Source organism: Mustela erminea, chromosome 2, assembly GCF_009829155.1.
Source record: "Mustela erminea isolate mMusErm1 chromosome 2, mMusErm1.Pri, whole genome shotgun sequence".
NCBI classification, from domain to species: domain Eukaryota; kingdom Metazoa; phylum Chordata; class Mammalia; order Carnivora; family Mustelidae; genus Mustela; species Mustela erminea.
This window is the reverse complement of record NC_045615.1, coordinates 67,275,888-67,288,676: the sequence shown is the minus strand read 5'-3', so window position 1 is coordinate 67,288,676 and position 12,789 is coordinate 67,275,888. Positions and strand designations below refer to the sequence as shown.

Genomic DNA, 12,789 nt, shown 5'->3' with positions numbered 1-12,789 from the left:
CTGTAGTTACACTTTGTATCATTCAAAAGTCACTTGAGAAAATATTGTAGATACACCAAGCAGAAAAAGATGAAATACAAGGTATTAGGCCTTACACATCATTAAAAGGGCAGGAGTAATAGAAATCAGAGGGTTAGTGCCAGGTTTCTGGTTTCAAGGTTGCATATCACCGCCATTTTGATCCAGAGATCAGAAACTGCTAGTATCACACAGAAGTGAGGAAACTCTGAGTATCTCATCAGAGCTTCCCTGCACCACAGAGATGGCAAATACACAGGGATATGAGTTCAGAAGCTGTCAGCTCACATGTACACTAGAAACTGCTTTACCTTGAACTCTCCTGGAAAGGAAGAACAGCCTCTCTTCCATTTTCCTTTCAAGTCACATAGAAGTGCATATCATTGGCAGAATTTAAATCATGTGGAAGCCAGAGAAGTGCAATTTTTGGCATCCCAGCTTGGCAATACAGGAGGATAGGGACAGAGAAGCTGGGAGAAATGGAGGTGCAGGGACAATAGACAATATCTAGCATGTTGTCAGATACCATTTAAATCAGATGATCTACATTGTCATCAGAAAATAAACATTTTATTCATGTAAGTGACAAATAGTATTTAAAGGCTTTCCAGTGGAACATCCAGTCAAGGTGGTGTTGTTTGCCGAAGTTAGTCAATGACTTCCCACATTCTCCTTGCCCCATGTGTTTCATCCCACTCCATTAATTCCCTGACTCAATTTTTCTTCCAGTTGTCTTCTGTTTTTTTGTTTATTAAGAAGGCTCCATGCCCAGCATGGAACTCAACTTGGACTTGATCTCATAACCCTGAGATCCAGACCTGAGTTGAGATCAAGAGTTGGACACTTAACAGACTGAACCACCCAGGCACACTGGTTCCAGCTGTCTTCTAAATCTATTCCTGAATCTAGGCCAACCAGTACCTAAAACAAGAACAAGTCTTGCTATATAATAGATTTTTTTTTTTTTTTCATGTTCTTTATATTTTTTTTTATTATTATTTTTTTTTATTTCCAGCATAACAGTATTCATTATTTTTGCACCACACCCCGTGAAGAGTTGGGCACTTAACTAAGTCACCCAGGTGCCCCTATAATAGATAATTTTTAATATTAGTTATTTGAATGAATATATGAATGAATGAGTACTTTATTCAGACTTCTCATTATCATTCCTTTCCCCAAACTTCATTTTCCTTTCAATGATCTTTTAATTGCTATGCTTTCCTCACTTACCATTTACTTTGGCTAAATGATGCCCATAGCGTCTATTCACAAGTTTAAGGTTAGGCAGTGATCCTCAACTGGGGAGATTTGGCCTCCTACAGGGCACTTGGCCATGTCTAGAGACATCTGGGAATGGGGGAGACACTACTGGCAAGAAGAGAATAAAATCCAGGGATGCTGCTATACATTCTACCATATATAGGATTATTGGATCTAATGGCAAACATGTGCTCACTTTGGATATTTTTGACTCAAATCAGCATATTATCACTTTTTTTTTTAATTTTTTATTTTTTATAAACATATGTTTTTATCCCCAGGGGTACAGGCCTGTGAATCACCAGGTTTACACACTTCACAGCACTCACCAAAGCACATACCCTCCCCAATGTCCATAATCCCACCCCCTTCTCCCAAACCCCCTCCCCCCACCAACCACAGTAAGTCACATACCCATGCTAGACTTTGGTGGGGTGAGATAATGGGATCCTACCCATGGAGGGACAGGAACTCTTTGTGAACAGTACCATAGTCAGACACATTGTCTCCCCTTAGTGCCTTCACTTGCTTACGTTCGGTGACTCTTGAACCCAGGTTTACTGTGTTGTCCACACTAGTGTCACAAGTGGGGACTAGGAGCCTTAATAATGACAATAAAAGCATCTAATGTTTATTCAGTGATTATTATTTCCCATACATTTAGGCTTTATCTGCATTCTTGCATTTCATTCTCACAGCAACCCATTGAGGTAGTTACTATTTGTATCCCCACTTTATAGATGAGGACACTGAACAACGGAGAGATTAAAGGTACTTGACTACCAAGTAGCTGAAATTCAGATCCAGATCACTCCAATTCATTTTTTTTGTTTTTTTATTTTAATTATTTAAATTCAATTAACATATAGTGTATCATTAGTTTCAGAGGTAGAGCTCAGTGATTCATCAGTTGTATAAAACACCCAGTGCTCATTACATCACATGCCCTCCTTAATGCCTGTCACCCAGTTATCCCATCAATCCCTCCAGTTTTAAGGCACACATTTCTATTCTAATGCTGCCATTAAGAACATAGATTCTGGTAATAAACTGCCTAGGTTCGAAATCCTGGCTGGTGCCAGACACTACTTTATGGCTTGATCAAGTTCTACAACTTCTCTGTCTCAGTTTCTCCATCTGTAAAATAAGATATTAACAGTATGTACCTCATGGGGTTTTTGTAAATATATAGAAATTAAAGTATGTGGAGTCCTAGTGTTTAGGCAGTGTGTAGAGTACTAGTGTTGAGAATAGTGCTTGGCTTAAAAAACAAACAAAAAACCCCCACTTTGTTATTATTATTAGTTAATGTTTTAGAAAGCTCCACTGGTGATTCTATTCCCCTACCTTCAGTTCCCTCCTTAGTCTTGATTTCCTTTGAGAATCACTGTTCTAAATTTTTGTTCCCCCTTTACATTTACCTATTTTTAGACTAACACTTTACCAAGAGAGAGGGTATACAGGAATACCATTGCTTTCAACCTAGCTGTATAGGTCTGCTTCCCAAACCTTACCCACCTGTCACTTTTGCTCATGGTTTATTATTTGAACTCTTAGTTTATTTTTATGTGGGTGCAAAGCAATGATCTAGAATACAGGAGGAGACTGCCTAGGTCCAAGGCAATAATACCAGCCCTATTCCTTGCCACATGACCTTGCTGATCATTTCTTCCAGTTAATTTTTAAAAGTTGATGGCTTACTGCAGTTTACTTTCAGAAACAATATACAAATTTTCCTCCCCTGTGAAAATCAGGACAAACCAAGCAAGCAGAGTAGTAAATTCTTCTTGGCATGGGTCTGTCCGTTGGTCACCAGCATTTTAAAAACCAGATGCTGTTTGAGAAGGGTGTAATGGGCTAGTGAAGTTATTATGACAGAGTATGCACGGCTCTTTTTCACGTGGAGTAAAGAGAACTAAACAATTCATTTTCCATTTTACTGCTTAAAATGGAATAAAACAGAATGACTTAGAGGCAAGTTGGAATTGTCTTATTTACCATCCCCCTCAAACTTATATTTTTCTTTAAAAATGTGTTTATTATATAAAGTGGGAGGGTAATCCATCCCCCTCCTTTTATGTCGACTTGAAACAATGCATAGACTTCAAGTGCTGGTTTTGATTGGGATTAATTTGAAGTTAGAGTGTTAAACCTCATGAGGATAATAGGGCTTTCCTGATGATTTATGGTGTTAATGTGTGTTTTCTTCTGAAGTCATTTAAAATAACATTTTTAAAGTTCTGGACTGGAAATTTCTTTTTCTTTTTCTTTTTTTAGATCTTCCCCTACAACAACTCCCCCCACTCCCGCCTGCCTGTATTTGAATTTCTCAATATAGCTGTGTAGATTGAGAAGCAATAATTAAGAAATAGCACTAAAAAAGTTTACAGAGCCTGAGAGTATTTAATTAAGGCATAATATACTATAGATAAAGTCAAAGCTAAGATTTTGATTGTTTCCATGTGCTTCAATTAGCATCAAATCAATCTTAAATCATTTTATACTTCTGAAGTTTCCAAATAAATTTAGATTTTCTAGATACAGCTGACTGAAATGTAGTCATTTACCTTCTTTGCTGTCTATTCAGCTTACGTTGTGGATCTACTAGGCATCCAGTGCCATTAGTAAACCTATTCTTGCCACCGGCTTCTACAAAATTGATGGCTTTTTTTTTTTAAATTTTTTATTTCTTTTCAGCGTAACAGTATTCATTGTTTTTGCACCACATCCAGTGCTCCATGCAATCCATGCCCTCTCCAATACCCACCACCTGGTTCCCCCAGCCTCCCACCCCCGGCCCTTCAAAACCCTCAGATTGTTTTTCAGAGTCCATAGTCTCTAAAATTGATGTCTTTAATCAAATCACGAATATAAATTTGATCAGTGCTATTCTGTGTGGATTAGGATCTAAAGGCTTATACATAAAAGTTATCTATAAGAAGATATATCCTCAGATATGCAGAGTCATGCTGGAGACATACATGGGTTTCCTCATTTTCACACTTAGATTGCTAGGTTAGATCAAAGCTAAATTCTAATTCCATTTAGTTTTATGGAATAATCAGCCTTCTCTCTTTCCTGGCCAGTTTCCAATTATTTAGCCTTTTTTCTCTAAAATCCATGGAGCAAAGTTAAGCACTATCTTTCCTCTAATTTCATAGCATATTTGAAGGAGCTTTGTAGGGAATGGAGCAGGACGACAGAGTACCAAGCATGAAAAAGGCTAGGTTCTTGAATTGCTTTTGCCTCATGGTAAGTTATTTGGGGAATGCAGCAGTCATTATTATTCAAGAGTAAAGTGACACTGGAAAACAACATATTTTCTTCAGGTTAACCATTCAGATTTATTTTAAAAAGGAGAAGAGAATGTTTTTGTTGATTTTAGAGTGAAGGCAATAGGCTTTCTTTGGCTAATTCATGCAATCCTTGAGTAAAATTTAAACCTGGGTTACTTTGGTAGGATTTAAAGGAGTAGGACACATGTGAATACAATGATATTAGATATGTGTAATTCTGAATAATAAAATAAAGATTAAGATGGTAATTTTGGTCCCTCAAGTACTGGTATTTAAACTTTAAAAATCAATCAAGAGAGAAGATTAAGTGGTGTTTCTTTGGTACTAAAAATGTAAAGCTAAGACCAAATTGTTCTATTTTCACAGATTTAAGATATAAAGAATGATATTTAAAGACATTAAAATGGCTATTAAATTCTCTTCAGTTTGCAAAGAATCTCCTATGAAGTACACTTAGAAGAAATCCCTGAGTACATTAACTACTGTATTAGTATCTTCCTTCATAAACAAAGAAGAACAATTTGAAAGCTTTGCAAGACAGAAACACACTACTTAGCAAGAGCAATATCTGTGTATAAGACTCCCTCCATAGTGCTTGTAAATTTGGCCAAAATATATGTAATAGGAGAAACAATAGAATCATAAAATTAAAATATGACATTTGGACACATTAACCATCCTTAAGGTAAATCCAAAAACCATTGTCTTATGGTGTTTCTGTTTTGCCTTAACCACTCGATATTGTTCTTCACTGTTTCCAGCACTTGTTCCCTAGGTTTTTCTCCTGCTCCAGCATCTGGATACTTTTTGAAAAAACTCTCCATCTAGAAATGAGAGAGAAATAATTAAGAAAGTCATTTTCAGCCCAATTAGTATTCAAGGCTTTTATTTACAAGCTGGATTTGTCGTCTTCTTCCCTGGAAATTCATTATCATTGCACAACACTGAGTTACATGTCTTGGTGCATCAATTAGACTGAGCCCTTCTCTCAGATTGGCAATCATTACCCATGACTTTTGGACTTTTGGCAGCATGTCAGGTCCAGAGAGGCTCTGCCATCTTGGGGAAGGAGAGCAGCACACTAATGGCTGCATGCCCCTCTGTGCTTCCGCTGCTTCTCTATTTTCTGTGCATGGTTCCTGGAAAACCCAATGTGTGGAATGTGGGCTTTGCTTAGCCTTTCGCTTCAGGAACTGGGACATTTTAATATACTTTCAGCTCCCTTATTAAGGCCTCATAATACCACTGCTGTTAACCTTTGTTCTCTCTTTCATCTTCCTTCCAAAATCCTCCCCCAAACTCAATCATAATATTATCTGTCACTTCCAAAAATAAGAATAATTTTGTTCAGAAGAATGTTAACGTTCCAATACATAATACACAGATAATGAAAATTCATACAACCTCAATTTTCCAACACTAATAAACGTTTTTCCCTCTGGGAACTGAGATATTTGAAACGTAAACATCTTTAAATTCCAAAACTATGAATTTTGAAAGGAATCAAATCTTGACTATCTTATTCCAAGTTACATACAAGGAAAGAGGAGACATATGGTCCACACTTTGGTAAGCCAGAAGGTCTCATGCAACCTTCTAAGCCTCTCACGGCCTCAATTTTCTCAACTTTTACACTTTGTTACTTGAATTGTTTTCAGTTTAGAAAAAGTAGGTCTACATTTAATTAAATATAAAACTTATTTCTTTCTCCTTGTCTTCTGAGATCTGAATAGAGAAAATGCCATTTCCATTTGAAAAAAAAAAAAAAAAAAGGAAAAGAAAAGTTTAACTCTGTTCTTCCTAGACAAGTTTAGAGGGATTTCACTTCATACCTGCCAAAGCTGAAGTTCAGTGTTGAAAGGTTCTGCTATTGTGACAATCCTGCCAAGGTTTCTGTCATTGAGTGTATATCTGAAGAGAAATTTAAGGAAGGAAGAGGGAATATAAGTGCCCAGAATTTTAAATCCTTTTCTGGATGTAGAAATTTCCTTTTGATTTGTGGGGTTTTAAAAATAGTAATTTTCAAAGTAAGCAAAACAGTAAGTAAACACATCTGATTTAAAATTTCTATTCAGGAAAAATTCTTAATACATCTTTCAACCTTTTTGTAGACAGAGCCACACCATCATCCCAGATGTGGTAGACTGCTGGTTGGATTCTCCCAATCTGTTCTTTTATCCTGCACACATGAGAACCCAGACAAGAGATCACATTCCTCCACCTCCCTCAGGGCGAGGTGCAGATGGGCGGCTCAGTTCTTATCAGAAGAACAGGAACATAAATGCCACATTCAACCTCTGCTTCCTTGCTTGAGTGAAGGAAAATTGCTTGCCTTTTATTCCCTTCCTCCAAGTTCTAGCCACACCGACAGGATAAGGTCCTAGGCCTCGTGGGGCAGAACCCTTTAACAACTTGGGAGTTCTCGCTCCGGGAGACTAGCATGAGTGAGAAATAATTATGCATGTCCTTTAAGCTGCTGCATTTCTGTGCTTCCCACACAGCAAAGCAGCTCTAGTCAACTTTACCCTGATAAATCCTCCATGTATCTTCCCTCAGGTACAGAAATTTGAACATAAGCTATTTATTCTTCTTTCAAAAAGCTTTATGAGCTACTTGCATACTGTATTAGTCTGTATCACCCAATATGATCTATATTAGTCGGGCTACGCAAAGACACTTGAAGCTAAGTGCAAGGATAGGATTTTAGAGATGATACTCTATTCCTGTCCTTCTCATACTTTCTCTCTTATAGAACAAGAATCAGAAATTTCCTTGCAGACCATAATACAAATAATCGCGATTACTGAATTGCATGATTGCAACCAATCACGGTATGAAAAAAACAACTACAAGAATTATGTATTAGCTTTGAACCACTGGAATGCCGGGGAAGGATAAAAGAAAACATAACACTACATGGAGAGGTAAACAAACATTAGAAGAAATTTTACATTTAAAAATTATAACAAAAGCAGAGGTCATGGAGATAAAAGCTAATAAAGTTTGTTGTATGTATTTTTTAAATGTTTATACTAAAAAGCTTATAAAATTAAGTAAAAATTCATTCTTTTGTTGTGAAAAGAGCAAATATTTTCACTATACAAAGAACACTTACAAACTGGTAAAAAGGAGAAATATGCCAATGTGAAATTATCAAAGAAATGAATCAGCAGTTTGCAAAAGAAACATAAAGAGAAAATAAACCAGTGGGGGGGAAAAAACAGGAAATGTTCTAATAAGTAACCATGATTTTCAGTGAACTAGGTCCAGTGCTCACTCTTATCACAGACACCACTGAACTGAAATCCACCATTTTTTTCATCTCTCATGTCTTAACAATCTAATGTAAGCAATTTCCCTTTACTTAATGTCATCAGTCATTATCCCAAATATAATGTGTATGCTGCTTGTCCTCACCCCTCACAGACTCTGAGATCTCTTCCAACTAGCCTTCTGGAATGAACTCTTTCCAGGGAGTATTTCTTCTCATTTGGGGAACATTTATTTTCCCACATCCTTCATAGAAGCAGGTCAGAAATGGAGTTGATGTGCTCATGCTCCCCACTGTGGATTCCAGACCAGCATTTCTCTACTCTTTTTAAAAACCTCTGTTCCTTCTAATTATTCCCTCTCACGTAACTTATGATACACTTTAGCACCTGACTCCTAGTCTTCCTCTCTACTCCAAGCTGTGATTTCAAGGCCAGCATCGATGATAAATTTAACATCTCAGCTTCTTAGTTTCTTGACATTCTCATTCCCAATGATATTTTCTTTGCTTTGACTGTCAATTCCCATGATCATGCCTTGTGATCATCAATAAGTACACTGTCTCTAAAATTGTTCATTCATGCACCCTTCGTGATAAAATTTACCTTTCAGTTTCCACTGTGACCATTCTCTGACTTCATACGGATTTCTGGCCCATCAACCATCCCTAGCCCTATTCTCCTGGACCACCAGCTCTTCCTTTTCTTGCACTTTTTTCCTTATATAGTTTAGATTCCAGGATCTACCTCTTCTAATAACATTTTTTCCTAAGCCCTAAACTCCCTTACAGTTTAATAACTTGTTTCTAGCAGCAAACACTCTAGCTTTGGATGAAATCAACTGCCCATCTCCTCTGTGTTTGCGTCAAGTGGCTCATCAGTCAAGGGAGGTCACCCAACTTTTTCCAAAATGTTTTAGTATAAATTCATGAATATCAATCTTAGATGGACCCTCCCTGTTGACAGTCCTCCTACATTACCCTGGAGAGTTCATTCTCTTAATCCTTGAATTACTTTTTTCAAGTGTTTTCATTCTCTTAAACCTCCAGACATTCTCCTGCTTCCCTCCTTCTCCAACAAAGATGACCTTATCTTCTAATTCACAGAGGAAATACATAGTACCTCCTACATCTTTTAGTTTACAGACATACAAAGATACCTGTTTTTCTTCTGTCATCTGTGCATTGACTTCAACTTCTCCCCACTTCCTTTTTTTTAATTAATTAATTTATTTTCAGAAAAACAGTATTCATTATTTTTTCACCACACCCAGTGCTCCATGCAATCTATGCCCTCTATAATACCCACCACCTGGTATCTCAACCTCCCACCTCCCCGCCACTTCAAACCCCTCAGATTGTTTTTCAGAGTCTCTCATGATTCACCTCCCTTCCAATTTACCCCAATTCCCTTCTCCTCTCTAACACCCCTTGTCCTCCATGATATTTGTTATGCTCCACAAATAAGTGAAACCATATGATAATTGACTCTCTCTGCTTGACTTATTTCACTCAGCATAATCTCTTCCAGTCCCGTCCATGTTGCTACAAAAGTTGGGTATTCGTCCTTTCTGATGGAGGCATAATACTCCATAGTGTATATGGACCACATCCTCCTTATCCATTCATCCGTTGAAGGGCATCTTGGTTCTTTCCATAGTTTGGCGACCGTGGCCATTGCTGCTATAAACATTGGGTTACAGATGGCCCTTCTTTTCACTACATCTGTATCTTTGTTCTCCCCACTTTCTTAAAAATTTTATTTTAAAAAAGAATCTTTTCTGTCTTATATATTAAATCTCTCATTCATCACTAGCTCTTTCTCATCAGCTTTAAAATAAAGTAAACATATTAAAACTATCTTCCATGGGGGCGCCTGGGTTGCTCAGTGGGTTAAAGCCTCTGCCTTTGGCTCAGGTCATGATCCCAGGGTTCTGGGATTGAGCCTTACATTGAGCTTTCTGCTCCGCTGGAAGCCTGCTTCCTCCTCTCTTTCTCTGCCTGCCTCTTTGCCTACTTGTGATCTCTGGCAAATAAATAAATAAATAAAAATCTTTAAAAACAAAAACAAAAACAAAAACAAAAAACTATCTTCCACAAAGAAAAAGAAAATTATTCTTTTCCTTGATCTGGCATCTCTTAATTTCCTTTATCTCACCTCTTCTTTCAGGGTCAAAATTTATAAGACAGTTATCTACATTTCGTATCTTCATTTCTTCTCCACTGATTGATTAATTAAATTGCTTCAATTTAGGTTCTGTCACCATCGTTCCACTGAAAAACTCTTTCTAGAGTTACTATGCCAGCAAATCTAATGGACGTTTTTCAGTCTTGGATTTACTTAAACCTTAAGTAGCATTTGAGACTATAACTTCCTTGAAACAATCTCCAATTCAGCATTTCAAAAGAAACTCAATGGCATCATAAATAGGAAACTGAATTCATTGTTCTCCTTCTCCTACAAATCTAGGCATTATCCTTGTCCCCTCACTTTTATTGCTAATTCACCAAGCTCTAAATGTTCTTACCTCTTCATCTTGATTCTTATATCCAGAGTCCAATCTACCACTATCTTTTTCTGTGACTGTGCCAATAGCTCTCTAACAGCTTTTCTCAAATTCACTCTGGCTCCCATCTAGGTCTGTGCTTTACCACCAGAGCTTTCTTTTCAAAATAAAATTAGTCATTTCACTTTCTTACTTAAAATCTTTTAGTGACTTTGCACTGTTCTTATAACAACAGCCCAAATCTTAACCTGACCTTGCAAAGGTTGGCCCTTATCTTTTCTCTTTTCTGATAGAAGGTATTCAGCCAGGAATGTTTCATCTCCTGTTCACCTAAATAACTCCTGCTTTTCCTTTAGAATTCAGCTCAACCATCACTTCCTTAGGGAAGCCCTTAATGTCCAAATGCTCTTGACTTGGCCAGTTTCCCTTTTACACTCTTCCAGTGTGACTAGAACGTCTTCTGTTTGCAGTTATTACAGTTTTAAGTGTACATGCATTTGTGTGATTCCTTAATTAGTATTGGTCTCCATTACCAGATCTTAAACTCCATGAGGACAGAGATCAGGTCTGTTTCTACTATTGTATCTCCAATCCCAAGCACAATGCCTGGCTCATGATAGATGTTATATAATATTTACTGGCTAAAAGGATTATAATTTAAAATGAGATATCAGTTTTTATATACTCAATTAGCAAGGGTATTTCTTTTTTTCTTTCATTTAAATTCTGTTAACAGTTAACTGTTTGTTAACAGAATTTAAATGAAAGAAAAAAAGAAATACCCTTGCTAATTGAGGGTATAACTGTATAACTGTTTGTTAACTGTTTGTTAGTTAACAAACAGTTCAGTATTGTTTCAGGTGTAGAATTTCAGTGGTTCATCATTTTATACATAACACCCAGTGCTCATCATAAGAAGTGCCCTCCTTAATACCCATCACTCATCTATCCTATCCATCTCCTAGCTCCCTCCCTCAGCCCTTGGTTTGTTCTCCACAGTTAAGAATCTCTCATGATTTGTTTTCTCCTCTCTCTTTTTCCTTCCTGAATATTCATTGGTTTTGTTACTTAAATTCCACATATGAGTGAAATCATATGGTATTTGTCTTTCTCTGATTTATTTTGCTTAGCATAATATACTCTAGCTCCACCCAGGTCATTGCAAACGGCAAAATTTCATTCTTTTTGACAGCTAAGTAGTATTCCATTGTATATATACACCACCTCTTCTTTATCCATTCATCAGCTGATTGGCATTTGGGCTCTCTCTGTAGTCTGTTATTATTGATAATGCTGCTATAGACATCGGGGTGCATGTATTCCTTCAATGTATATTTTTGTATCCTTTGAGTAAATACCTAGTAATGCAATTGCTGGATCATAGGGTAGTTCTATTTTTAGCTTTCTGAGGAACTGTTATACTGTTCTCCAGAGTGGTTGCACCAGCTTGCATTCTCACCAACAGTTCAAAAGAGTTCCCCTTTCTCTGCATCTTGCCAACACTTGTTTTTTCCTGTGTTGTTAGTTTCAGCCATTCTGACAGGTAAGGTGTTATCTCATCATGGTTTTGATTTGTATTTCCTTGATGATGAGTGATGTTGAACACCTTTTCATGTGTGTCTGTTGGCCATCTGTATGTCTTCTTGGAAAAATGTCTATTCATATCTTCTGCCCATTTCTTAACTGGATTATCTGTTTCTTGAGTGTTGAGTTTGATAAGTTCTTTATAGATTTTGGATATTAGTCCTTCATCAAATGTTATTAAAAATATCTTTCCCATTCAGTAGACTGCCTTTTAGTTTTGTTGATTGTTTCCTTCACTGTGCAGAAGATTTTTATCTTGCTAAGTCCCAATAGTTCATTTTTGCTTTTGTTTCCCTTGTCCCTGGTGACATGTCTAGTAAGAAACTGCTGTAGCCAAGGCCAAAGAGCTTGTTGCTTGTATTCTTCTCTAGGGTTTTGATGGTTTCCTATCTCACATATGGGTGTTTCATTAGCAAGGAATTTCTAAAGACAGCCCTGAGTATGAGCAAGGGTTGGAAAAATGGTCAAAGTTAACAGTAAATTTTTTTTTCTGGGCGGCCATTCTGCAACATTCATCAGACAGTTTGGAACAGTTTTATTATCCAATACACAGAGATTGCGTAAATAAACTAAGATGTATCTACACATTGAAATATGATTGAGCATCAAAAATAACATTGAGGAAGCATCAAAAATAACATTAAAGACATGAAAAGACATCCACAATAAAGGATGATGCGGGGGGAGAAGCAGGTTATAAAACCACATGTATCGTATGATTCCATTTCTATAAATAAAGAGCCATAGAAAAATGTCTCAAGGTAAATAGTAGTGTGAAAAGGGTTATTTCTAGGTAGTGGAATCACAGGTAATTTTTGTATTCCTATTTTTGCTTATCTGTATTTTGTGCAAA

At 36.9% G+C, this 12,789-nt stretch overlaps 1 protein-coding gene across 1 annotated transcript in view; it reads right to left on the bottom strand.

Annotated features, from left to right (window-relative positions):
- Positions 1–4,055: 4,055 nt before the first annotated feature.
- ENPEP (glutamyl aminopeptidase) overlaps positions 4,056–12,789 on the bottom strand; it is an 81,974-nt gene continuing 73,240 nt past the window's right edge. The window contains exons 19-20 of the mRNA XM_032333152.1: positions 6,410–6,488; positions 4,056–5,401 (exon numbers count right to left, since the gene is read on the bottom strand). Coding sequence (XP_032189043.1) covers positions 5,258–5,401; positions 6,410–6,488 — 223 coding nt within the window. The 3' untranslated portion in view covers positions 4,056–5,257. The remainder of the gene's footprint in view (positions 5,402–6,409; positions 6,489–12,789) is intronic.